The sequence below is a fragment of the Colletes gigas genome, unplaced genomic scaffold (assembly GCF_013123115.1).
Source record: "Colletes gigas isolate AHSC1104 unplaced genomic scaffold, ASM1312311v1 Colletes_gigas_Sc00029, whole genome shotgun sequence".
Lineage (NCBI taxonomy): Eukaryota > Metazoa > Arthropoda > Insecta > Hymenoptera > Colletidae > Colletes > Colletes gigas.
Genome location: NW_025106658.1, coordinates 415,856 through 440,701, shown reverse-complemented (window position 1 = coordinate 440,701; position 24,846 = coordinate 415,856). Strand labels below are relative to the sequence as shown.

Genomic DNA, 24,846 nt, shown 5'->3' with positions numbered 1-24,846 from the left:
TGAAGCTATATTTTTGACTATCTTGAAGTATTCGTATATTTTATACAATGCAACACATATAGTCATTATCATTGTGTATTGCTTTGTTCGCGAATGGTTGAATTCGTGTCATCTGTGGACAGTCAACGTGTTAATAATGAACATACTGGCAATAATGATCTAACGATTGAACCTATGTTTTTGATTATCCTGAAGAATTCAAATATTTTATACAATGCAACACATATATTTGTATAGTCATTATTATTGTATATTGCTTTGTTCGCGAATGGTTGAATTCGTGTCATCTGTGGACAGTCAACGTGTTAATAATGAACATACTGGCAATGATAACGATTGAAGCTATATTTTTGACTATCTTGAAGTATTCGAATATTTTATACAATGCAACACATATAGTCATTATCATTGTGTATTGCTTTGTTCGCGAATGGTTGAATTCATGTCATCTGTGGACAGTCAACGTGTTAGTAATGAACATACTTTCAATAATGATCTAACGATTGAACCTATGTTTTTGATTATCCTGAAGAATTCAAATATTTTATACAATGCAACACATATATTTGTATAGTCATTATTATTGTATATTGCTTTGTTCGCGAATGGTTGAATTCGTGTCATCTGTGGACAGTCAACGTGTTAATAATGAACATACTGGCAATGATAACGATTGAAGCTATATTTTTGACTATCTTGAAGTATTCGTATATTTTATACAATGCAACACATATAGTCATTATCATTGTGTATTGCTTTGTTCGCGAATGGTTGAATTCATGTCATCTGTGGACAGTCAACGTGTTAATAATGAACATACTGGCAATAATGATCTAACGATTGAACCTATGTTTTTGATTATCCTGAAGAATTCAAATATTTTATACAATGCAACACATATATTTGTATAGTCATTATTATTGTATATTGCTTTGTTCGCGAATGGTTGAATTCGTGTCATCTGTGGACAGTCAACGTGTTAATAATGAACATACTGGCAATGATAACGATTGAAGCTATATTTTTGACTATCTTGAAGTATTCGTATATTTTATACAATGCAACACATATAGTCATTATCATTGTGTATTGCTTTGTTCGCGAATGGTTGAATTCGTGTCATCTGTGGACAGTCAACGTGTTAATAATGAACATACTGGCAATGATAACGATTGAAGCTATATTTTTGAATATCTTGAAGTATTCGAATATTTTATACAATGCAACACATATAGTCATTATCATTGCAATATTACTTTGTTCGCGAATGCTTGAATTTATCATTATCTGTAGCCTTTTTACGAGTCTGATGGCCATTAATAATTTTGTGTAGTGAATGAGGGTCGTGAATTGAAAAAGTTTAAGCGCTCGAAGGTTCGAAGCATTAATACAAGTTAGTTTACGAAGGTTTTAACGAGACCCCTTACCTGAGGGCAGCTTTGTCGCAGGCATCGGGGGTGTCAACGGCAGGAAGCGAGTCTGTCGTCAAATCGACATTATCGAGGATCTCGTCGAGATCCACGGACTGGCTCGATGAAAGAGTGTCGGGGCTGTGCGGCGGCGGGGAACTTTCGAAACTTCCGCCGATACTTTTATTTTTGCCAGAACTTCGTCGTACTATCGTTAGCGTGCCTTGTTCTGGAACACAAACAACCCCGGAACATTTATTTAGCTTCGGTTATTTTGTTTCCATACGCAAAACAAACAACAAACACCGAATGTTTACACCGAAGGTATAGAGTAACCATTTTTTATTTCTGAGGCAAATGAAATAAAATAATATTCTCTCCTGGACAAATTTTGGACCTGGTCGGGGGTAACACAATACATTTTTATTCATTGTAATATCAAATATCCTTAAAAAGGTATAATGTTTGGGTAACTGGGTCATTTTAAGCAAAAACAGTAAAGACAATTTACATTTACAGATACAGGAAATTTTATATGGTTTAATGACCTCTACTGTGAAGTTGTAAAGTGCAGTTGAACTTTTTTTAAATGATAGTTATTAATTTTCTGTTTATAGAAATCGATTTCCTTGGTTTTATCAAAAGCATAATGCTTTAGGGGCCATTAATTGTATTTCTTAATATTACGAAGCTACCCTTATAATTTTAGAAAGGAAAATTAGTTAATTAAGGCTGTTATCTACCAACGAAATGTCAATTTGCGTTGATAGAGGGCATCAAGACAATATGAATGTAGAGAGGACTATAAAAATGGCCCTTTTTACCATTTTTACCATTTTTGGCGTTTTTTTATGACTCCTAAAGGGGAGTAAAAAGGTTATAGGGTCAAAGGGTAATATTTAAGGGCCCAACAAGGTCACTTTTTACACTCAAATATGGTCAAACTTGGTAGTCTAGAATAAATGGCACTATTATTGACTTTTGATCCCTCGTATCTTGGAAACTGTTCAATTTACGAGCTTTAGGGCCATTGGAACTTTTTATCAAGACATAATGAACTATATCACATCAAAAGTTCAGCTAATTTAACCCGGGGGGCCATTTTCCATAAGATCTGTGAGGGGTCCTTTGTCTAATTTGGAACTTTCTATATTAAAGAATCGAAAAGTATGATATTTTAATTGTAATTTAGTGAAATATTAAGCTTTTAATTAATTTCAATCTCAAGGCCAAGAAACGGAGATAAACATTTACTATTATAAATTAATTTACCACGAGGTATATAAAAATTGAAAGCTTGTAATTAGACTGCGGATCTTTATGCAAATTCACATTTTTATTAACGAAAATTAATGAAATTGGAGCTTTGTAAAGGCCTGTCTCAACCCCTAAATATACAACCCCTAAATAACCTTCATTTTGGGAAAAAAACAATCAGAAAATATTAAATAAATTCGTCAGGGTGACTAAAAGAAGAAATACAATAATAATTCGTATCTTGCTTTAAGTATTTCTTATATGTTTGCATATCGAATGCATTCTGTAGTTTTTTGAGGATTAAAATTTCCCATAAATGCATAAATATACGCAGTCTAATTATAGTAATCGTATCACTTACTCGGTAACTGGCCATTCCGACCGGGCGAGGAGGGATTGTGGGGCAGAGACGATGTTGTACCAGTGCAGCTCGTTGGTGCATTAACGTTCGGTGATGCACCGGGCGAGGACACTGCAATATCGTCTCTCGTGACTCTTCGATCCGGCGGAGATGCAACTGCAACCATAAAAAAAGCAAATTTCAACTGCAATCCACAAATATGCAAAAACTAAAGCAATGGGAACACTTTTTAATACTTGAATTTTCAATTTGAATGCTTGTTTGATTGTTTATAATAATTAATTTAAATTTCATGCTCGAGAAACACATTAAAATTTTTTTCAATATAAACTTGAGGCATTGTGCATCGAAAATTGGATCGAAAACACATAATAATTATTTGTAACAATATTTTATATTAACAGTGGTAATTCAATATACTAATTTATAATAATAATGCATAATAATAATGCTTAATCTTTTTTCAATATAAACTTGAGGCACTGTGTATCGAAAATTGGATCGAAGACACATAATAATTATTTGCAACAATATTTTATGTTAACAATGGTAATTCAATATACTAATTTATAATAATAATGCTTAATCTATTTTCAATATAAACTTGAGGCACTGTGTATCGAAAATTGGATCGAAGACACATAATAATTATTTGCAACAATATTTTATGTTAACAATGGTAATTCAATATACTAATTTATAATAATAATGCAGTGCTTGATCTTTTTTCAATATAAATTTGAAGCATTGTGTATCGAAAATTTGATCGAGGACACATAATAATTATTTGTAACAATATTCCATTTTAACAATTTAATGGTAATTCAATATACTAATTTATAATAATAATTTCAAGAGTTTCATGATTCAGATTTTAAAAATATTTACGTCAAAAGCAGAGCATTCTATTAAATTTAATTTAGACGATGCATTAGGGTACTTTGCCAATGCATTACATTCCTTTCGAACGAAAAGTGTACTCGAGTACGAAGGAAACGTGAAGCAAAAATTAGGTTTATCAAAACCTATAAAAGGCACAGAAGCGAGTTATAATAAGTTGTAAATATTTACGAGTGTTTAAACTTCGATTGTCAGCGCTAGACTGCGGATGTTTATGCATTTATGGGAAATTTTAATCATCAAGAAACTACAGAATGCATTTAACACTTTACCGACCGATAGCCTATTAATCGACTGTTTTACCGGCTAACGCTTACCGACCGATAGCCTATTAATCAACTGTTTTATCGGTCGGTAAGCGTTGGTCGGTAAAAAAGTTGATTAATACGCTATCGGTCGGTAAGCGTTGGTCGGTAAAACAGTCGATTAATAGGCTATCGGTCGGTAATGTGTTAATATGCAAAAATAATATGAAATACTTAAAGTAAGATACGAATTATTATATTTCAATAATTTTATTAACAAAAATGTGAATTTGCATGAAAATCCGCAGTCTAGTCATCGCTATAGTAAATTAGAAAAATAGTCGATCGGGATTATAATTGATGAGAATATTTCCGAACCAATAAGCGTTGTTAATTATACGCAAGCATAATTCAAACTACTTCTTGGGGGGACGAGCGACACGATAATCACTCTAATTGATTGATCAAACGACAAACGTTGAAACAACAGGTTCGTGCAGAGGAAGGACGCTGAAAGAGCTATCGATTTGCGGAATATGTCTGTGGATTACAAATTAGGCCTGCAGTTCGATCAATTGTGCTTGAAATACAATGCTGTGTCATTGAATTGCATCACTAACCAGAAGTTATGGTTCTACGTCGAGACCATTGATAGAAATGAAAATATTATGCGTGGAACTAACATTGATCTTCGTACTAACGTGTGCTTTAATAATAACAGATTTTAGACGACTTTAAACTATCATAAATCAAAAGAAATGTACACAATTTGAATAAATATTACATCGTGAATATCTAGAAATATGTAAGTTACAACAAATGATTTACGATCGTTAAATTATCACGAATTTCAGCCATTTCAATTATCAAATTACTTTAATATTTAATATTAAGTATAGCGTGAGTTTATTCCATAAAACTGTCCCCTTTATCGATCACGACATTTCTGAACTCTTTTAATACATATTCATATCCCACTCCATTTTGTTATTCTCTTTTTTTCTAGTAATTTGAATATGTTCTGACGTTAATTATGACAGCTTCAAGAATCTGTTTCTTGTGAAATATCATTTTACGTTCAATTGAAATTATTAATTCATTTCAGAATAAATCGAATGACGAAATAGAATATTTTTCTCTTTTGTTTGGTAACTGCTTTACTCAATTTTTTTCTAGTAATTTGAATATGTTCTGACGTTAATTATGACAGCTTAATGAATCTGTTTCTTGTGAAATATCATTTTACGTTCAATTGAAATTATTAATTCATTTCAGAATAAATCGAATGACGAAATAGAATATTTTTTTCTTTTTGTTTGGTAACTGTTTTACTCAATTTTTTTCTAGTAATTTGAATATGTTCTGACGTTAATTATGACAGCTTGAAGAATCTGTTTCTTGTGAAATATCATTTTATATTCAATTGAAATTATTAATTCATTTCAGAATAAATCGAATGACGAAATAGAATATTTTTTTCTTTTTGTTTGGTAACTGTTTTCCTCTATTTTTTTCTAGTAATTTGAATATGTTCTGACGTTAATTATGACAGCTTGAAGAATCTGTTTCTTGTGAAATATCATTTAATGTTCAATTGGAATTATTAATTCATTTCAGAATAAATCGAATGACGAAATAGAATATTTTTTTCTTTTTGTTTGGTAACTGTTTTCCTCTATTTTTTTCTAGTAATTTGAATATGTTCTGACGTTAATTATGACAGCTTGAAGAATCTGTTTCTTGTGAAATATCATTTTATGTTCAATTTGAATTATTAATTCATTTCAGAATAAATCGAATAATAAAATAGAATATTTTTTCTTTTTGTAACTGTTTTCAATTCCTCGTAGGAAAAAATAGAAATGAATAGTCGATATAGGAGGCGTGGCCACTAATGAAGATACTAATCTTCCTCATTATCTCCTCGATTCTCCAACTTGTATTTAAGGATGCAAAGTGTGATCATTCTACGTTTTAAAGGCGTTACTTCGCACCATCAAGGAAATGAAAATCTAGGACCATCTATAATCAACTTTGAGTGCAACGATTTTATGCTTAGATTACTATAAAACTAATCAATCTAAGTGTTACCGTTTCGAACGGCTTTAAACACGAATATAACATGATTACTGCTTCGAATTAACCATAATTATTCTCACGAACTCTTATTACTTTAAAGCAATCCACTTCGTTGCATTTAATGTAATTTTAAAGCAAATTGAACAAATGAAAATAACTCTCATGATTTATATAAGCAAGTAATGTATAATAAATGTCGTCTATTATAAAAATTAAACTCTTTGATAAATTAAAAAATTTTAATTGATCAATATTCGTGAGAAGAAATATATTTTATTTCTTTTTTATTCAAAAATAGATGTAACAGCAATTTGTACTAAAAAATGTTGATTGTTTTTCTAGAATTGATAAATTAAAAAATTTTAATTGATTAATATTCGTGAGAAGAAATATATTTTATTTTTTTTTATTCAAAAATAGATGTAACAGCAATTTGTACTAAAAAATGTTGATTGTTTTTCTAGAATTGATAAATTAAAAAATTTTAATTGATTAATATTCGTGAGAAGAAATATATTTTATTTTTTTTTAATTCAAAAATAGATGTAACAGCAATTTGTACTGAAAAATGTTGATTCTTTTTCTAGAATTGATAAATTAAAAAATTTTAATTGATTAATATTCGTGAGAAGAAATATATTTTATTTTTTTTTAATTCAAAAATAGATGTAATTGCAATTTGTACTGAAAAATGTTGATTGTTTTTCTAGAATTGATAAATTAAAAAATTTTAATTGATTAATATTCGTGAGAAGAAATATATTTTATTTTTTTTTAATTCAAAAATAGATGTAATTGCAATTTGTAGTGAAAAATGTTGATTGTTTTTCTGCAAATGAAAAGTTGATTTAGCAATTGCGGGGAACTCGATACGAGTTCGACGTAATCTTGGTCGATTAAATTTTTCTATAGCACACGATGCGGGACTCGTATTTCAATTTGCATCTCATGCAAGTTTATAAATCACCTTCAATCGGGAACCTTTTCAGCGTAGATACGTATTCGTAGATTGGAATTTCATGGAACGTCATTCTCCTTGAATCGAAGTTTTTTTTAAGCTGCATGGAAAATCAGATTTATACAGGGTGTTCGGCCACCTCTAGCAAAAATTTTAATGATCGATAGTAGAGGCCAAAATTCATAAAATCCGGTGATATTCTATATTTCCTGTACGTTTAAGAGTTTAAGCAATATATTTTTTAGTAGAGATACAAGTTTTACAGCGCAAATGGGAGAAATTGTATTGTCAACCCTTTGTTCGCCAGTTTAATGGTTCACCATCAGCCAGATTTATGTTTCTCGATCCAATGAACGTCTCGTAAAATGTAAGATTTTCAAGACTCAGGAAACGTGCGTTGAAATTTTATTACGGAATGAAATTTTATCGCGCGATATAAACAGGAATGTTATAAAGTACGATCTTTCGCAAACAATTTGCTAGATATTTCGTTAAATCCAAACAGTTCTGTTTCTCAACGACAGCGTGGGAGAAGTCAGACATCATACAGTGTGTCACATAATTATACAGAAAATAGTAAATATCGATAAAAATTTGTGTTAACACTTTACCGACCGATAGCCTATTAACCGACTGTTTTACCGGCCGACGCTTACCGACCGATAGCCGATTAATCAACTGTTTTATCGGCCGACGTTTACCGACCGATAGCCGATTAATCAACCGCTACCGGTCGGTAAAGTGTTAAAACAAGTGTATGTATGGCAAAACATGCGAACGCGAGCAAACACGAGCAAACACGAGCAAACACGAGCGAACTCAATCTCTGAGCCACCGTGTTTACGGTTTACATGTATCAGTTCAAATATTGTCGCGGTATACCGAATACAATACGTTTCATAAAGCCGTTACAAATAGTACAGTGTGGTTTCATTCTTTGATATCCACCTATCCACTGCATATAAGCCTCAACAATTTATTTACGTAATTTTATCCGCCACGTATAGTGAAATTTATATAAAACAAAAGAGAATTTCTCAATGCCTTCACGCTTTGTGATGTGTACAATGTTCAACCAATACTCCTGTTTTTCTCACGTATTGCAGGTGTTATCTTCTCCACTGTCTGAACAATTTTTTACCCATTGAGTACACCCTGTCACGGATGAAACTTTACAATGAAAAAGTTTACTGGAGCAACGTACAAACCTGCTGATACGCACGACATATTGGAATTCTATATCTTGAGCTCTTTATTCTGAACATCAATAAATTTCCACGAGTTAACACTTTACCGACCGGTAGCCTATTAATCGACTGTTTTACCGACGAACGCTTACCGGCTGAGAGCCTATCAATCAACTGTTTTACCGGCCAACGCTTACCGACCGATAAAACAGTTGATTAATAGACTATCGGTCGGTAAGCGTTGGCCGGTAAAACAGTCGATTAATACGCTATCGGTCGGTAAAGTGTTAATATTACCAATACGATATACGTCTGGTCTGGTGTCCTTTGCCTCACAATTCGATAAATAATTTTTAAGCAATGTGTGTTACTTGGAACGCTTACTATGCACAGTTTAGTAAACTTAGACATTTCTCCCAGTTAAAATTAAAAACAATATTAATTATACAGAATCTAGTAAACTCAGACATTTCTCCCAGTTAAAATTAAAAACAATATTAATTATACAGAATCTAGTAAACTCAGACATTTCTCCCAGTTAAAATTAAAGACAAAAATACTTTCCAAGTTCCTCGTTGCAGTTCAGCGAACAGAATTAGTTGTTTGGGGAAAGAAGACTGGTAGAAGATCAAGGAAACTCGAAAAACGTCGATAAAAGAGATTACCAGAGGAAATTTAAGGAAAATTAAAAGGAACTTCCAGGTCTATAATGGGTCGTTCATTAACGTAGCTTTATTGAGCAATAAATATTGGTAATATTAACACTTTACCGACCGATAGCCTATCGATCAACTGTTTTATCGGCCAACGCTTACCGACCGATAAAACAGTTGATTAATAGACTATCGGTCGGTAAGCGTTGGCCGGTAAAACAGTCGATTAATACGCTATCGGTCGGTAAAGTGTTAATATTACCAATACGATATACGTCTGGTCTGGTGTCCTTTGCCTCACAATTCGATAAATAATTTTTAAGCAATGTGTGTTACTTGGAACGCTTACTATGCACAGTTTAGTAAACTCAGACATTTCTCCCAGTTAAAATTAAAAACAATATTAATTATACAGAATCTAGTAAAGTCAGACATTTCTCCCAGTTAAAATTAAAATCAATATTAATTATACAGAATCTAGTAAACTCAGACATTTCTCCCAGTTAAAATTAAAAACAAAAATACTTTCCAAGTTCCTCGTTGCAGTTCAGCGAACACAATTAGTTGTTTGGGGAAAGAAGACTGGTAGAAAATCAAGGAAACTCGAAAAACGTCGATAAAAGAGATTACCAGAGGAAATTTAAGGAAAATTAAAAGGAACTTCCAGGTCTATAATGGGTCGTCCATTAACGTAGCTTTATTGAGCAATAAATATTGGTAATATTAACACTTTACCGACCGATAGCCTATCGATCAACTGTTTTATCGGCCAACGCTTACCGACCGATAAAACAGTTGATTAATAGGCTATCGGTCGGTAAGCGTTGGCCGGTAAAACAGTCGATTAATAGGCTATCGGTCGGTAAAGTGTTAATATTACCAATATGATATAAATATATCTGGTCTGGTGTACTTTGCCTCACAATTCGATAAATAATTTTTAAGCAATGTATTTTATTTGGAACGCTTACTATGCACAGTTTAGTAAACTCAGACATTTCTCCCAGTTAAAATTAAAAACAAAAATGCTTTCCAAGTTCCTCGTTGCAATTCCCGGAGCACAATTAGTTGTTTGGAGAAAGAAGACTGGTAGAAGATCAAGGAAACTCGAAAAACGTCGATAAAAGAGATTACCAGAGGAAATCTAAGGAAAATTAAAAGGAACTCCAGGTCTACAATGGGTCGTTCATTAACGTAGCTTTATTGAGCAATAAATATTCTCTTCTATTGGCAATATAGACTGAAATCTAAGGAAAATTAAAAGGAATTCCAGGTCTATAATGGGTCGTTCATTAACGTAGCCTTATGGAGCAATAAATATTCTCTTTTATTGACAACATAGGCAGAAACTACTCGATTTTACGATTCTGCTGGATCCATAGATCATCTTTAGCTAACTGCAAGCTATGAAATGGCGATGGTCGGACATCCATTATGACCTTGCTGGTTCTGTTCCAATTGACGATTGCTATTCCCCGTTGCGACAGGCAGGGAAACTCAAATGATAAAAATTTTAATGAGAAACTTAGCTCGATAAAGAGTAAAGTTAAAGTGCAGCAGAAATTCGCCTGGATTCCCCGAAGGAAACGCGTGGAACCTCGCCCTTCCGTTGAATATGCAGCGGAATTTCCCCGAAGCGTATGAAAATCCTCTTACCCGGGGCTTCAAACACGTTTTTCCCCCCAAATCTATTTCGATTGCGCCGTGCAGGACGCAGACTTTCTCTCCAGCCGCCTTTTGCCAGGTTTCTTCGACGCGATTCGACGTTTTGCCGCCTTCTGACCTTTCAGAAACGTAATTTTAGAACTAGTTACGTTACATATAGGTTCTTTCTTTGTAATGGAGTAATTGAAACTTCGCAGAGAACGTTTTTGATTATTTCTCTTACGGTCTACTGGCTTCTAATCAAATTTAGATAGTTCGTTGGAAATTTGGCGCGTGAAAGTCCTAGAATTTTCTGCTTTTTTTAGCTCTTTATACGTTTACCAACTGAATTTAGTAGTAAAATTCGCTATAAAATTAATTTGATTCGTTCATTGCACCATTTGCATTTAAAATATTAATACAGTAAAGTTATTGTGAGGAATGTTATTTAAATTGAAAGATAATATATAAAACACATTAAAAATTGTTAATTCGTATGAATTTTTTATAATTAATTAATTAATATAGAATGGTTTGTACTTTTTTTTTTTGTAACAATTGTCACACTCATTCGATTGTAAAAACTGTAAAGAGTAAAGAATTTGCTTCAAATTGGTTTTTTTTGCTTAAATTGGTATTAAACCCATTTTTGAAGTAAAGAATTTATTTTGAAAGAAAAATCATTGACGAGAAAAAATAAATTGCAAATAAAAATGAAAACTTCAGGTAAAATGAGCTGTTTTTGAAATTGTTCAATTAATAATACTGTTTGAGTTATTTTAGACGTCAATTTGAAGAATGTGAGTTTGAGAAAAACGTGTTTAAAGTTTTTAATAAAGTTTCGAGATACACCTGCTCCGAGCTGCTTTACATTTTTACAGGGCTTATAAAATATTCTGTAACTACATTATTTCTGCGAATTCAACTTTTAAATTTTAGATATTTTGTTTTGGAATATTGCAGTTTTTATTTATAAGAGAAATATCAATTTTCTTAACTAATATTTGTTCTTTCACGTGACTATACCTACATACAGGGTGAACAATTTTAATGGGAGATTTTAAGGGTCAAAATAAGACAAAAATCAAGAATTTCAGTTTGTTGATTGAGGCTTCGTTAAAAAGTTATTAAAAATTAAATTGAAAAATTTCTAATCGTTCTGGAAAAATTATTTTCCGTTGCGGGGGTCAATTACAATCATTTTTGGTCAATAGATGCACCCCCGAAATCTTAACCAGTTTCGAGAAAAAAATTCGAGAATGTATGAAATTTTTCGACAAAATTAAAAAATTACAAATCGTTCTAAAAAAAATATTTTATGCTAGGACAGTTAATTACAATCACTTTTGGTGAATAGACCTACCACCGAAATCCTACCCACTTCCCAGAAAAAAATTCGAGAATGTATGCAATTTTTCGACAAAATTAAAAAATACCAAATCGTTCTAAAAAAAATATTTTCTGATAAAGGGGTCAATTATAATCATTTTTGGTGAATACACATATCCCCGAATTCCTACGTATTTTTGAGAAAAAAATTCCTAATCGAAAATGTAATTTATGGCCAGAAATGTTGCCCTGAAATTTCATGCGAATCTTTAAATCATCATAACTTCTGAACGAATCGACGGATTTTAAAGTTTCAAAATGCAAATAACGCGTATTTTAGCGATGAATACGTAGAAAAACTAACAATATTAAAAAAGTTGTTCCTTGAACCCATAAAATGAGAAAAACTCCATAAAAATGGTCCAATTTTCAAACAGCCATAATTCCTACAATAGCGAATGGATTTGATTGAAATTTATTTCGGGAGTAGAGCACATGAGTGCCTTCAAAAAAGTATTAGACAACTTTTCTGTAGCGCGTTAAACAAAATTACTAAAAATCAAAAACGAATTTTAATTAAAATCGATGGGGGGTAGCTGCTGAAATTTTTTGATGAAGAAAAAAAATTTCAAACCAATCTGGAAAAATTATTTTCAGTTGCGAGAGGCAAGTATAACTATTTTTGGTCAATAGACATACCCCCAAAATCCTACGCACTTTCGAGAAAAAAATTCGAGAAGGTATGAAATTTTTCGACAAAATTAAATAATTTCAAATCGTTCTAAAAAAAATATTTTCAGTTTAAGGGGTCAATTATAATCATTTTTTGTGAATAGATATACCCTTGAAATCCTACCCATTTTCGAGAAAAAAATTCGAGAAGGTATGAAATTTTTCGACAAAATTAAACAATTTCAAATCGTTCTAAAAAAAATATTTTCTGATAAAGGGGTCAATTATAATCATTTTTGGTGAATACACATATCCCCGAATTCCTACGCATTTTTGAGAAAAAAATTCCTAATCGAAAATGTAATTTATGGCCAGAAATGTTGCCCTTTAAATCATCATAACTTCTGAACGAATCGACGGATTTTAAAGTTTCAAAATGCAAATAACGCGTATTTTAGCGAAGAATACGTAGAAAAACTAACAATATTAAAAAAGTTGTTCCTTGAACCCATAAAATGAGAAAAACTCCATAAAAATGGTCCAATTTTCAAACAGCCATAATTCCTACAATAGCGAATGGATTTGATTGAAATTTATTTCGGGAGTAGAGCTCATGAGTGCCTTCAAAAAAGTCTTAAACAACTTTTCTGTAGAGCGTCAAACAAAATTACTAAAAATCAAAAACGAATTTTAATTAAAATCGATGGGGGGTAGCTGCTGAAATTTTTTGATGAAGAAAAAAAATTTCAAATCAATCTGGAAAAATTATTTTCAGTTGCGAGGGGCAAGTACAACTATTTTTTATCAATAGACATACCCCAAAAATCCTACGCACTTTCGAGAAAAAAATTCGAGAAGGTATGAAATTTTTCGACAAAATTAAAAAATTGCTAATCGTTCTAAAAAAATTATTTTTGGTTAAAGGGGTCAATTATAATCATTTTTGGTGAACAGACATACCCTTGAAATCCTACCCATTTTCGAGAAAAAAATTCGAGAAGGTATGAAATATTTCGACAAAATTAAACAATTTCAAATCGTTCTAAAAAAAATATTTTCAGTTAAAGGGGTCAATTATAATCATTTTTGGTGAATAGACATACTCCCGAAATCCTGCGCATTTTCGAGAAAAAAATTCAGTATGGGCAGAACTTTAAATGTTAATAACATTTTAACGAAGCCTCAATCAACAAATTAGTATCCTTGATTTTCGTCTTATTTTGGCCCCTAGAATAAAATTTTTTCCAGGATTAACCAAACATCCTGTATATCAATTATTATCAAATTTGTTTTTATTAAAACATGGTTTTAAAATATACTATCTTTTAATTTCAATTAAATTTCCTATCCACTGCAATGAGTAAATCCAGCAGGCTGGATTAAAAAATGGAAAATTGAAAAGCAAATACCCTGAAACGTCGAAAAAATTCCACGCAAAGTAATAAATACGGTTTACTATACAGGGTGTTCGGCCACCTCTAGCAAAAATTTTAATGAGCGATAGTAGAGGCCAAAATAAGACGAAAATCAAGAATACTAATTTGTTGATGGAAGCTTCGTTAAAAAGTTATTAACAATTAAATTCAAAAATTTCAAATCGTTCTGGAAAAATTATTTTCGGTTGCGGGGGTCAACTACAATCATTTTTGGTGAGTACACATACCTCCGAAATCCTATCTACTTTCGAGAAAAAAAATCGAGTAGGTGCTGAAATTTTTCGGCGAAAAAAAATTTTTCAAATCGTTCTAAAAAAATTATTTTCGGTCGCGGGGATCAATTACAATCATTTTTTATCATTACGCATACCTCCGAAATTGTACGGACTTTCGAGAAAAAAATTCCTTACTGAAAATCCAATTAGGTGCCTAAATTTTTCAACGGAGAAAAAAAATTGCAAATCGTTGTGGAAAAATTATTTTCGGTTGCGGGGGTCAATTACAATCAGTTTTTGTCATTAGACATACCCACGAAATCCTGCCCACTTTCGAGAAAAAAAATAGAGAAGGTGTGAAATTATTCGAGAAAATTAAAAAATTGCAAATCGTTGTGGAAAAATTATTTTCGGTTGTAGGGTTCAATTACAGTCATTTTTGGTGAATAGACATACCCCCGAAATCTTGCGCACTTTCGAGAAAAAAATTCAGTAAGGGCGGCACTTTAAACGTTAATAACTTGTATAAAGCTTATCGAATTTTCCTCTCAGGATCCCTCTTATCCCGGAAGACAGCCTTCAATCGCATACATCAAATATTATACTTCATCCTCCAATGGCGGTAAACAGATGTATAAAAAAAAGGCAACTTCGAAATATCTGGCGGCTACGTGAACATCGTCGAGATGATTGGTTTTTTATCGACTAGTCGTCCACGGAAGCATGACTATCGACTTTTATTCTTGCTTGTTACCCATCGACGCGCGGTTGTCAACGACGCGCGATGAATATTTGGCAAAAGTGGAGACCGCCTCTATACATCATTCTTGTCGAATTTAACCCGCTTTTCTTGCTCGCCAGGGTAATTGGTACACGTCCCAAATTTGAAGCGTTTGACATGCCCAGACGATTTGCGGATCACACGTGAGTGGAAAATCGAATTAACTTGGATTTTAGGTTCCTGCACGGGACATTGATTGATAACTTTCTGCTGTAACAAAGTCTGAAAAAATGAATCCACAACAAAACTTAAAACGCAGATTTCATTTAGATGAAGCTCCATTTAAAGCTGTTTAATCTCACTTAGACAAGATTGGAAATGACTAAAATCGAGTAAACGCGTAAACTGTCCATTGACTCCATCGATAGTTCCCGCGTTGGCCAGCAGAGGGCTACTCTTTCTCACAAGTACTCGATCGACCACCTATTATTATTTTCTTCAATTGTTTTTCCCTTCAGGCGTCGTTTTAATATAATCTTCCAAAGAGCAAATAGTTTCACTTCAAATTATGTCTCGAACATACGTAAACTATTCTTCGAAGGTAACATAAAATATAAACAATATAAATCTTTCGTAATTATGGAAAAATTAATAGAAATTCAAGGATCTATTTATATACATTTTGTTAATAATTTGCAAGTTTTTTTCTCCCCCCCCAAAAAATTAAAAAAATCGGTTGATAATCGGTGATCAAAATCTCAATGAAATCGGTTTTATTAACTCGAAGGTCCTCTGTATTCTCCTTGTGAGTCTTAATAAAAATGTGCTAAGTGAAATGATTGCCAAACAATGTTCTTTAAATTTGTTTAAGACAAGTATCTCCTCGCTAATGGTTATTTTCAAATTCCTAGAGAAGCATTATTATATGGTATCCATGTTCATCCGCCATTTTGTCTCACTAGCTGGAATTTGTCTTTCTTATGGCGTCTCTTGTGTCTGGTGGTTGCCTCCATTGTGTTGAAACTATTCTACATACTATAGAAATATGGTTGGTCGAGCGCTTGTGAGAGAGCGTAGCCCTCTTCTGGCGAGCGCAGGAAGCTTCACCACAAAGCTATAAAAACACCGCTCATTATTCCTTCCAGAATACTCAGAAGACATAAATTCATACAAATCTCAATTTTTTCATTACTATCACAAAAACTACATAATTTATTCTGCATTCGTTTCTTAATTCTCATCCGTGAGAGCAAATATGGCCTTGTTTGGTATCATTTTCTTCGGAAGAAGCTCAGTAACGCGATTAAAATAATTTCATAATCGAAAATTCGGAAAACGCAACAATTTCATTTTCATTCTTTTCACTGATCGCGAGCTATAGACAAATCGGTTGTAGGAATTGGTTGGGGATGATCAGGTACCATCGAATTCCGCAAGACTCGGTTGGCTGGATCGTTGCATCGACCGTAGAAGATTTATGATTGCGGTATCACGGGTTTCATGCAGCGTTGCGTGCAACGACGTCCTGCTAAATTAGCTCCCCGTTTGCGCGGTTCGATTAAACAAGCACACAGCCATAGGGTAAATAAGTTACGGTTGCGCTATTGACTACTCCTTTTGTCGCCTGCACAAAGGATCGATGCGTACGTAGGTCAGTAACGTCTGTTAAAACCACCGTTCCTACGTTATTCCGAATCCAGGTGAGTCACGATTGTAACGTTGCCTCTCGAATTTTGCGCTCCAGTGTTGTCCAAACTAATTAACGAGAATTGAATTAAAAAATATCAAATCGTTCTGGAAAAATTATTTTTCGTTGCTGGGTTCTTTTGCAATTATTTTTGGTCATTAGTGATACCTTCGAAATCCTGCCCATTTTCGAGAAAAAAATTCGAGAATGTATGAAATTTTTCGACAAAATTTAAAAATTTCAGACCGTTCTAAAAAAAATATTTTCAGTTGAAAGGGTCAATTATAATCAATTTTGGTCAATAGACATACTCCCGAATTCCTGCGCATTTTCGAGAAAAAAATTCGAGAAGGTGTGAAATTTTTCGACAAAATTAAAAAACTTCAAATCGTTCTAAAAAAAATATTTTCAGTTGAAAGGGTCAATTATAATCAATTTTGGTCAATAGACATACTCCCGAATTCCTGCGCATTTTCGAGATAAAAATTCGAGAATGTATGAAATTTTTCGACAAAATTAAAAAATTTCAGACCGTTCTAAAAAAATTATTTTCGGTTGAAGGGGTCAATTATAATAATTTTTGGTTAATAGACTCACCCTCGAAATCCTGCGCATTTTCGAGAAAAAAATTCAATACTGGGGAAATTTTAAATGTTAATAACTTTTTAACAAAGCTTCCATCAACAAATTGGTATTCTTGATTTTCGTCTTATTTTGGCCTCTAAAATCCACCATTAAAATTTTTCCCAGGGTTGGTTGAATATATAATGGGAATACTCATAGATTCTAAACAGTATTTTCTTCTAATCAATTTTCCTTGCCATAACGAAACATTTACGGATTTATTTCATTCTAATTACATTTATTGATCAAAATATCCATCATGAATAGACTTTTACAACTATTACACATTTTACTATTAATTATTTCGATGGAAAAATAAATGTGCCCCAAAAAATGTGTTATATAACGATCTCTCCAGTCATACGTTTTTTAATCAAAGCAGAAAAATGAAATTAACGTGAAAAAATTTGAGAGAATTCTACGTGCTTGTGCACCAAAGATCAAAAGATTAAATCAACAAAATATCGACCTGAAAACGCTTTCTTAATTTTCTCATTTGTTTCACTTCGTATCATTTTTTAAATACCAGCAATTATATGGAAAAATCGAACAGATGCTTCAAAGTATAGTTTCTGTAGAAACTGTCAATCAAAATCGGTCTAAATATCGATATCCAGTTAAATCTCTAAATTATGAAGTGTTCTCAAGTGGAAACCACGGAAAGTTTTATAAAATCAGAATTGGCGATCGACGCGTTGAGTTTGTGGCTAATTCATTTAAAGATAAAATCACCCGAGCACGTAATCTGTGTAATTTGATCACTCCATATAGAAATTATTCATCCGCCTAATTAGCCGATAAGCATTTACATTTTCGTTCGAATATCGATCGTCCCGTCGAGTGTACTACAGAGTAATTTAATAAGCAATGGCAACTCTGTGCTCCAAATATTAGTGAAATTAAATTGATCTCACGCGATAGTCCCAGATAAGTTGTTCGAATCAACCGAAGGCATTGATTTTTCTCACTGGTCTAAGTTTGATGACTCGAACAGTGGCTCGGTCATCTATAAATGATCTACGTAAACGTTCACTGGGAAGATATTTTATTGAGAAGATCCTCCAACGGTCAAGGAATCGAAACCTCAGCAGAAATATGTCAAATGCATTAAAAATGATAAAATAAGACTCAATTTATTGGTGTCCAAATTGCAAAGTAAGACTTCGTTTAGAATAATGTTTCAAACTCTTTTAAAACAGTTTTCAATTTTCAATGATCCTTCAGATTTTTAAATAATCATATTATTCGTAAATTTCGTATATTATTTGGACAAGTAGGATTGGTTTCATTTAAATTTAGGCAATTCGATATAAAATTGACTAAATTCGTCTAAATGAATTACTATCTGTGTTATTAGCTCTTCTTTGTGTAATTATTTGGACAAGTAGGGGTGGTTTCATTTAAATTTAGGAAATTCGATATAAAATTGACTAAATTCGTCTAAATGAATTACTATATGTGTTATTAGCTCTTCTTTGTGTAATTATTTGGACAAGTAGGGGTGGTTTCATTTAAATTTAGGCAATTCGATATAAAATTGACTAAATTCGTCTAAATAAATTACTATCTGTGTTATTAGCTCTTCTTTGTGTTATTATTTGGACATGTAGGGGTGGTTTCATTTAAATTTAGGCAATTCGATATAAAATTGACTAAATTCGTCTAAATGAATTACTACCTGTGTTATTAGCTCTTCTTTGTGTAATTATTTGGACAAGTAGGGGTGGTTTCATTTAAATTTAGGCAATTCGATATAAAATTGACTAAATTCGTCTAAATAAATTACTACCTGTGTTATTAGCTCTTCTTTGTGTAATTATTTGGACAAGTAGGGGTGGTTTCATTTAAATTTAGGCAATTCGATATAAAATTGACTAAAATCGTCTAAATGAATTACTATCTGTGTTATTAGCTCTTCTTTGTGTAATTATTTGGACAAGTAGGGGTGGTTTCATTTAAATTTAGGAAATTCGATATAAAATTGACTAAATTCGTCTAAATGAATTACTATATGTGTTATTAGCTCTTCTTTGTGTAATTATTTGGACAAGTAGGGGTGGTTTCATTTAAATTTAGGCAATTCGATATAAAATTGACTAAATTCGTCTAAATAAATTACTATCTGTGTTATTAGCTCTTCTTTGTGTTATTATTTGGACATGTAGGGGTGGTTTCATTTAAATTTAGGCAATTCGATATAAAATTGACTAAATTCGTCTAAATGAATTACTACCTGTGTTATTAGCTCTTCTTTGTGTAATTATTTGGACAAGTAGGGGTGGTTTCATTTAAATTTAGGCAATTCGATATAAAATTGACTAAATTCGTCTAAATAAATTACTACCTGTGTTATTAGCTCTTCTTTGTGTAATTATTTGGACAAGTAGGGGTGGTTTCATTTAAATTTAGGCAATTCGATATAAAATTGACTAAAATCGTCTAAATGAATTACTATCTGTGTTATTAGCTCTTCTTTGTGTAATTATTTGGACAAGTAGGGGTGATTTCATTTAAATTTAGGCAATTCGATATAAAATTGACTAAATTCGTCTAAATGAATTACTATATGTGTTATTAGCTCTTCTTTGTGTAATTATTTGGACAAGTAGGGGTGGTTTCATTTAAATTTAGGCAATTCGATATAAAATTGACTAAATTCGTCTAAATAAATTACTATCTGTGTTATTAGCTCTTCTTTGTGTAATTATTTGGACATGTAGGGGTGGTTTCATTTAAATTTAGGCAATTCGATATAAAATTGACTAAATTCGTCTAAATGAATTACTACCTGTGTTATTAGCTCTTCTTTGTGTAATTATTTGGACAAGTAGGGGTGGTTTCATTTAAATTTAGGCAATTCGATATAAAATTGACTAAAATCGTCTAAATAAATTACTATCTGTGTTATTAGCTCTTCTTTGTGTAATTATTTGGACAAGTAGGGGTGGTTTCATTTAAATTTAGGCAATTCGATATAAAATTGACTAAATTCGTCTAAATGAATTACTATATGTGTTATTAGCTCTTCTTTGTGTAATTATTTGGACAAGTAGGGGTGGTTTCATTTAAATTTAGGCAATTCGATATAAAATTGACTAAATTCGTCTAAATAAATTACTATCTGTGTTATTAGCTCTTCTTTGTGTAATTATTTGGACATGTAGGGGTGGTTTCATTTAAATTTAGGCAATTCGATATAAAATTGACTAAATTCGTCTAAATGAATTACTACCTGTGTTATTAGCTCTTCTTTGTGTAATTATTTGGACAAGTAGGGGTGGTTTCATTTAAATTTAGGCAATTCGATATAAAATTGACTAAATTCGTCTAAATAAATTACTATCTGTGTTATTAGCTCTTCTTTGTGTAATTATTTGGACAAGTAGGGGTGGTTTCATTTAAATTTAGGCAATTCGATATAAAATTGACTAAATTCGTCTAAATAAATTACTATCTGTGTTATTAGCTCTTCTTTGTGTAATTATTTGGACCAGTAGGGGTGGTTTCATTTAAATTTAGGCAATTCGATATAAAATTGACTAAATTCGTCTAAATAAATTACTACCTGTGTTATTAGCTCTTCTCTGTTTAATTACAAGCTTTGAAGGGATCAATACAAGTTTTCCAAGCATTGTAATATGACATAAAAACGATGATCTAAATCACATAAACAAGGTTTTGAAGAAGATCTGATAACACGTGGAGAAGTTGAAAAATATTTACAAGACTTACAAAATATTTTATAAGAAAAGAAAAACGTAAAAGCAACTCATAAATATTTGTCTATTATACTCGATGTAGACAGAAACAAGTTCGATTGAAAGATAGTGATCGTTTAATCGAATGGCGCCAACAGCAGTGTCTAATTATCGAAACGTAAAAATAATCAATTTAAAAAAAAATTATAATTTGCACACACGTAAAGGAAGAGCGATATTGAAATACTAATTAGAGATTATTCGACTACGCATTATCATGATAATTAATCGTCGATAATTTCAATAGATTTCGGCGACGTAGAGGTTATCGAATTAATGGAAAATTTAGAAATATCACAAAATAATCGTTTCACTTTTCACGAACCCCAAAAGAATTTCATCAGAATTTCGAATTTTCGTTTCAGAATTATTGATACAGTCGAATTAATTACTTTTCGACACATTGATCGAACGATGAAAAACATTGCATCAGAATAAGCAACAGTCGAACAAAGAAAAGAAAGAATTTCCTTGTAAGATTACTTTTTTACAATAATATTAAAAGCACCCGGAAATGTGAAAGAAAGAATTGGATTAACACGCACTGAATGTCAATTAATAAGATTTACAATCAGCAAATGTGTAATCTATCATACTTCAGCCGGAATCTGGTTCAATCATCTTATCTTCCGTTCGATAATTCCTTTTTAATTCAAAACATTACGTATCGTTCGTACTTACGGTGATTCTACTGAGATTTATTTTGTATACATAAACTTATGGTTACTAAGATGTTAAATCAGTTTACCATACTATTTTCCATATATTTCGCCACTAAATAGTGAAAGTTTTTCGAGTCAATTCTCTTATTAGCTCAACTATACAATTTATGAGATTTTTGGTATAAGTAGATATTAATAATCTTTTAATTTCTATAATCGTTCTTTTTTCTAATTTATAGTGTTTGAACCAAAAATAATGTTATACCCAGTAGCTTATATTGAAACAAAAATGTGATTTTCACGCAGAATTACTGGATCATTTGCTTCAACGTAGCGTGACAAATATATTAGGCAAAATTATTCTATTAAATTACGGTATCATAAAATTATTGATCATTGCACATCCCAATATGTATCATAGGATCAGTTCATTTGATTACTATTAACAAAATTTAACCAGAAACTATATTAGGCAAAATTATTCAATTAAAGGTTTTTGTCGATAAATTTCACACCTTCTCGAATTTTTTTCTCGAAAGTGGGTAAGATTTCGGGGTTGTGTCTATTCACCAAAAATGATTGCAATTTACCCCTTCAACCGAGAATAATTTTTTCAGAACGATTTGAAACACATGAAATATCAGGGGAATCATTCATTCATGATCAGACATTATACTATCAGTAACGAATTTTTTTCTCGAAAATGCGTAGGATTTCGGGGGTATATCTATTCACCAAAAATGTTTATAATTGACCCCCACAAGCAAAAATATTTTTTTCAGAATGATTTGAAATTTTTTAATTTAATTTTTTAATAACTTTTTATCAAAGAAATTGATATTCTTGATTCTTGATCAATATCTTGAAAGGTTCTAAGTTTGAACCCAGATTAATCTAGTTCAATTCTAACTCAACCCTGTAATAAGCCTTGTAATTAATTCTAGTTTCAATAAAAAATTCGCACACGATTCAATTTCGCGAATTCAAACAGAAACTTGATTTTTGTTTATTTGAAACCTCGTATAAAGTATTTTCATAATAATAGAGGACAGAATGATTGTTCTTAAACAGAGAAGTCTATTCAAAATCACAAAGATTTCATGTGTTTGGTATTTTAACTCCCCGATAAGATGAAATCTCTATTGTGTACGTTGTCTGTTGTTTTGATTAACAATTGAAGCGCCTGTAGCCATCGCTGTTGATCATTTATGAATTTCAGGAGCACCGACAGAGTCGAAGCTTCGTCTAAATTTACCTGGGAACTCGTTAGCTTTAAAATATTCCGCTTTTGTTCGACGAGATCCTTATTAAACGCAGTCGAAAGAGAACAGTGGCCCTGGTGTACAATTTTAAATTGTAAACAAATATCGTCTTCTCGACGATGAAGATTTATTAATGGACAGACGACGAGCTTATTAACGCTACAAATCCGTTGTGTCGCAATGGAGTTTCGATTTAGATGCTTCCTGATGTCGAGTTCAGTGTTAGGTAACGAAAAGTAAAATAAGACGATACTATACTTCCGTTTACTATATTTTCATAATATATTCATTATAAATTGTCACCATATTTGCATCTTTTTTTTAACTTGCGATATTTCTTGACACTTGAGAAGGTAAATAAAATTGATCAATTTTCGATCGTCAATTATCTAGTAATAAAAACACTTTTACCGTTGTAGGCAAAGAAAAATTATTTTTTTTTAAATAATTGAATCTTGAAACACACGACTTTTCCTATTAGAATTTTTTAATCAATTTTCACAGCTTCCAATACAGTGTTTTGGTTGTAGACTTCAATAATTGAATCTGAATTTATTGTGTTTAATATTTAGTGTGTTACAAATTATAAACACGTGAATAATTGCATTTTTGGAAAAATTAAAATGAAATTTTTTTACATTTCTTGCTATATTTCTTCGATAAGAAGAAAATGGTCATCGAAAGATTGTTAAAACTTACGAATATTTTTATATTTATTTTTTTATTTTTTTAAATAATTGAATCTTGAATTTTTAAAGTCGAAACACACGATTTTTCCTATTAGAAGTTGTGAATCAATTTTCACAGCTTCCAATACAGTGTTTTAGTTGTAGACTTCAATAATTGAATCTGAATTTATTGTATTTAATATTTAGTGTGTTACAAATTATAAATACGTGAATAATTGCATTTTTGGAAAAATTAAAATGAAGTTTTTTTTACATTTCTTGCTATATTTCTTCGATAAGAAGAAAATGGTCATCGAAAGATTGTTAAAGCTTACGAATATTTTTATATTTATTTTTTTATTTTTTTAAATAATTGAATTTTGAACTTTTAAAGTCGAAACACACGATTTTTCCTATTAGAAGTTGTGAATCAATTTTCACAGCTTCCAATACAGTGTTTTGGTTGTAGACTTCAATAAATGAATCTGAATTTATTGTGTTTAATATTTAGTGTGTTACAAATTATAAATACGCGAATAATTGCATTTTTGGAGAAATTAAAATGAAATTTTTTTACATTTCTTGCTATATTTCTTCGATAAGAAGAAAATGGTCATCGAAAGATTGTTAAAGCTTACGAATATTTTTATATTTATTTTTTTATTTTTTTAAATAATTGAATCTTGAACTTTTAAAGTCGAAACACACGATTTTTCCTATTAGAAGTTGTGAATCAATTTTCACAGCTTCCAATACAGCGTTTTAGTTGTAGACTTGAATAATTGAATCTGAATTTATTGTGTTTAATATTTAGTGTGTTACAAATTATAAATACGTGAATAATTGCATTTTTGGAAAAATTAAAATGAAATTTTTTTACATTTCTTGCTATATTTCTTCGATAAGAAGAAAATAGTCATCGAAAGATTGTTAAAGCTTACGAATATTTTTATATTTATTTTTTTATTTTTTTAAATAATTGAATCTTGAATTTTTAAAGTCGAAACACACGATTTTTCCTATTAGAAGTTGTGAATCAATTTTCACAGCTTCCAATACAGCGTTTTAGTTGTAGACTTGAATAATTGAATCTGAATTTATTGTGTTTAATATTTAGTG

The 24,846-nt window shown here is 31.3% G+C and overlaps 1 protein-coding gene across 1 annotated transcript in view; it reads right to left on the bottom strand.

Annotated features, from left to right (window-relative positions):
• The window catches only part of LOC122401826 (calcium/calmodulin-dependent 3',5'-cyclic nucleotide phosphodiesterase 1-like), a 442,112-nt gene that overhangs the window by 30,485 nt on the left and 386,781 nt on the right, over positions 1 to 24,846 (bottom strand). Inside the window, exons 2-3 of the mRNA XM_043404206.1 lie at positions 3,028 to 3,183; positions 1,428 to 1,638 (exon numbers count right to left, since the gene is read on the bottom strand). Coding sequence (XP_043260141.1) covers positions 1,428 to 1,638; positions 3,028 to 3,183 — 367 coding nt within the window. The remainder of the gene's footprint in view (positions 1 to 1,427; positions 1,639 to 3,027; positions 3,184 to 24,846) is intronic.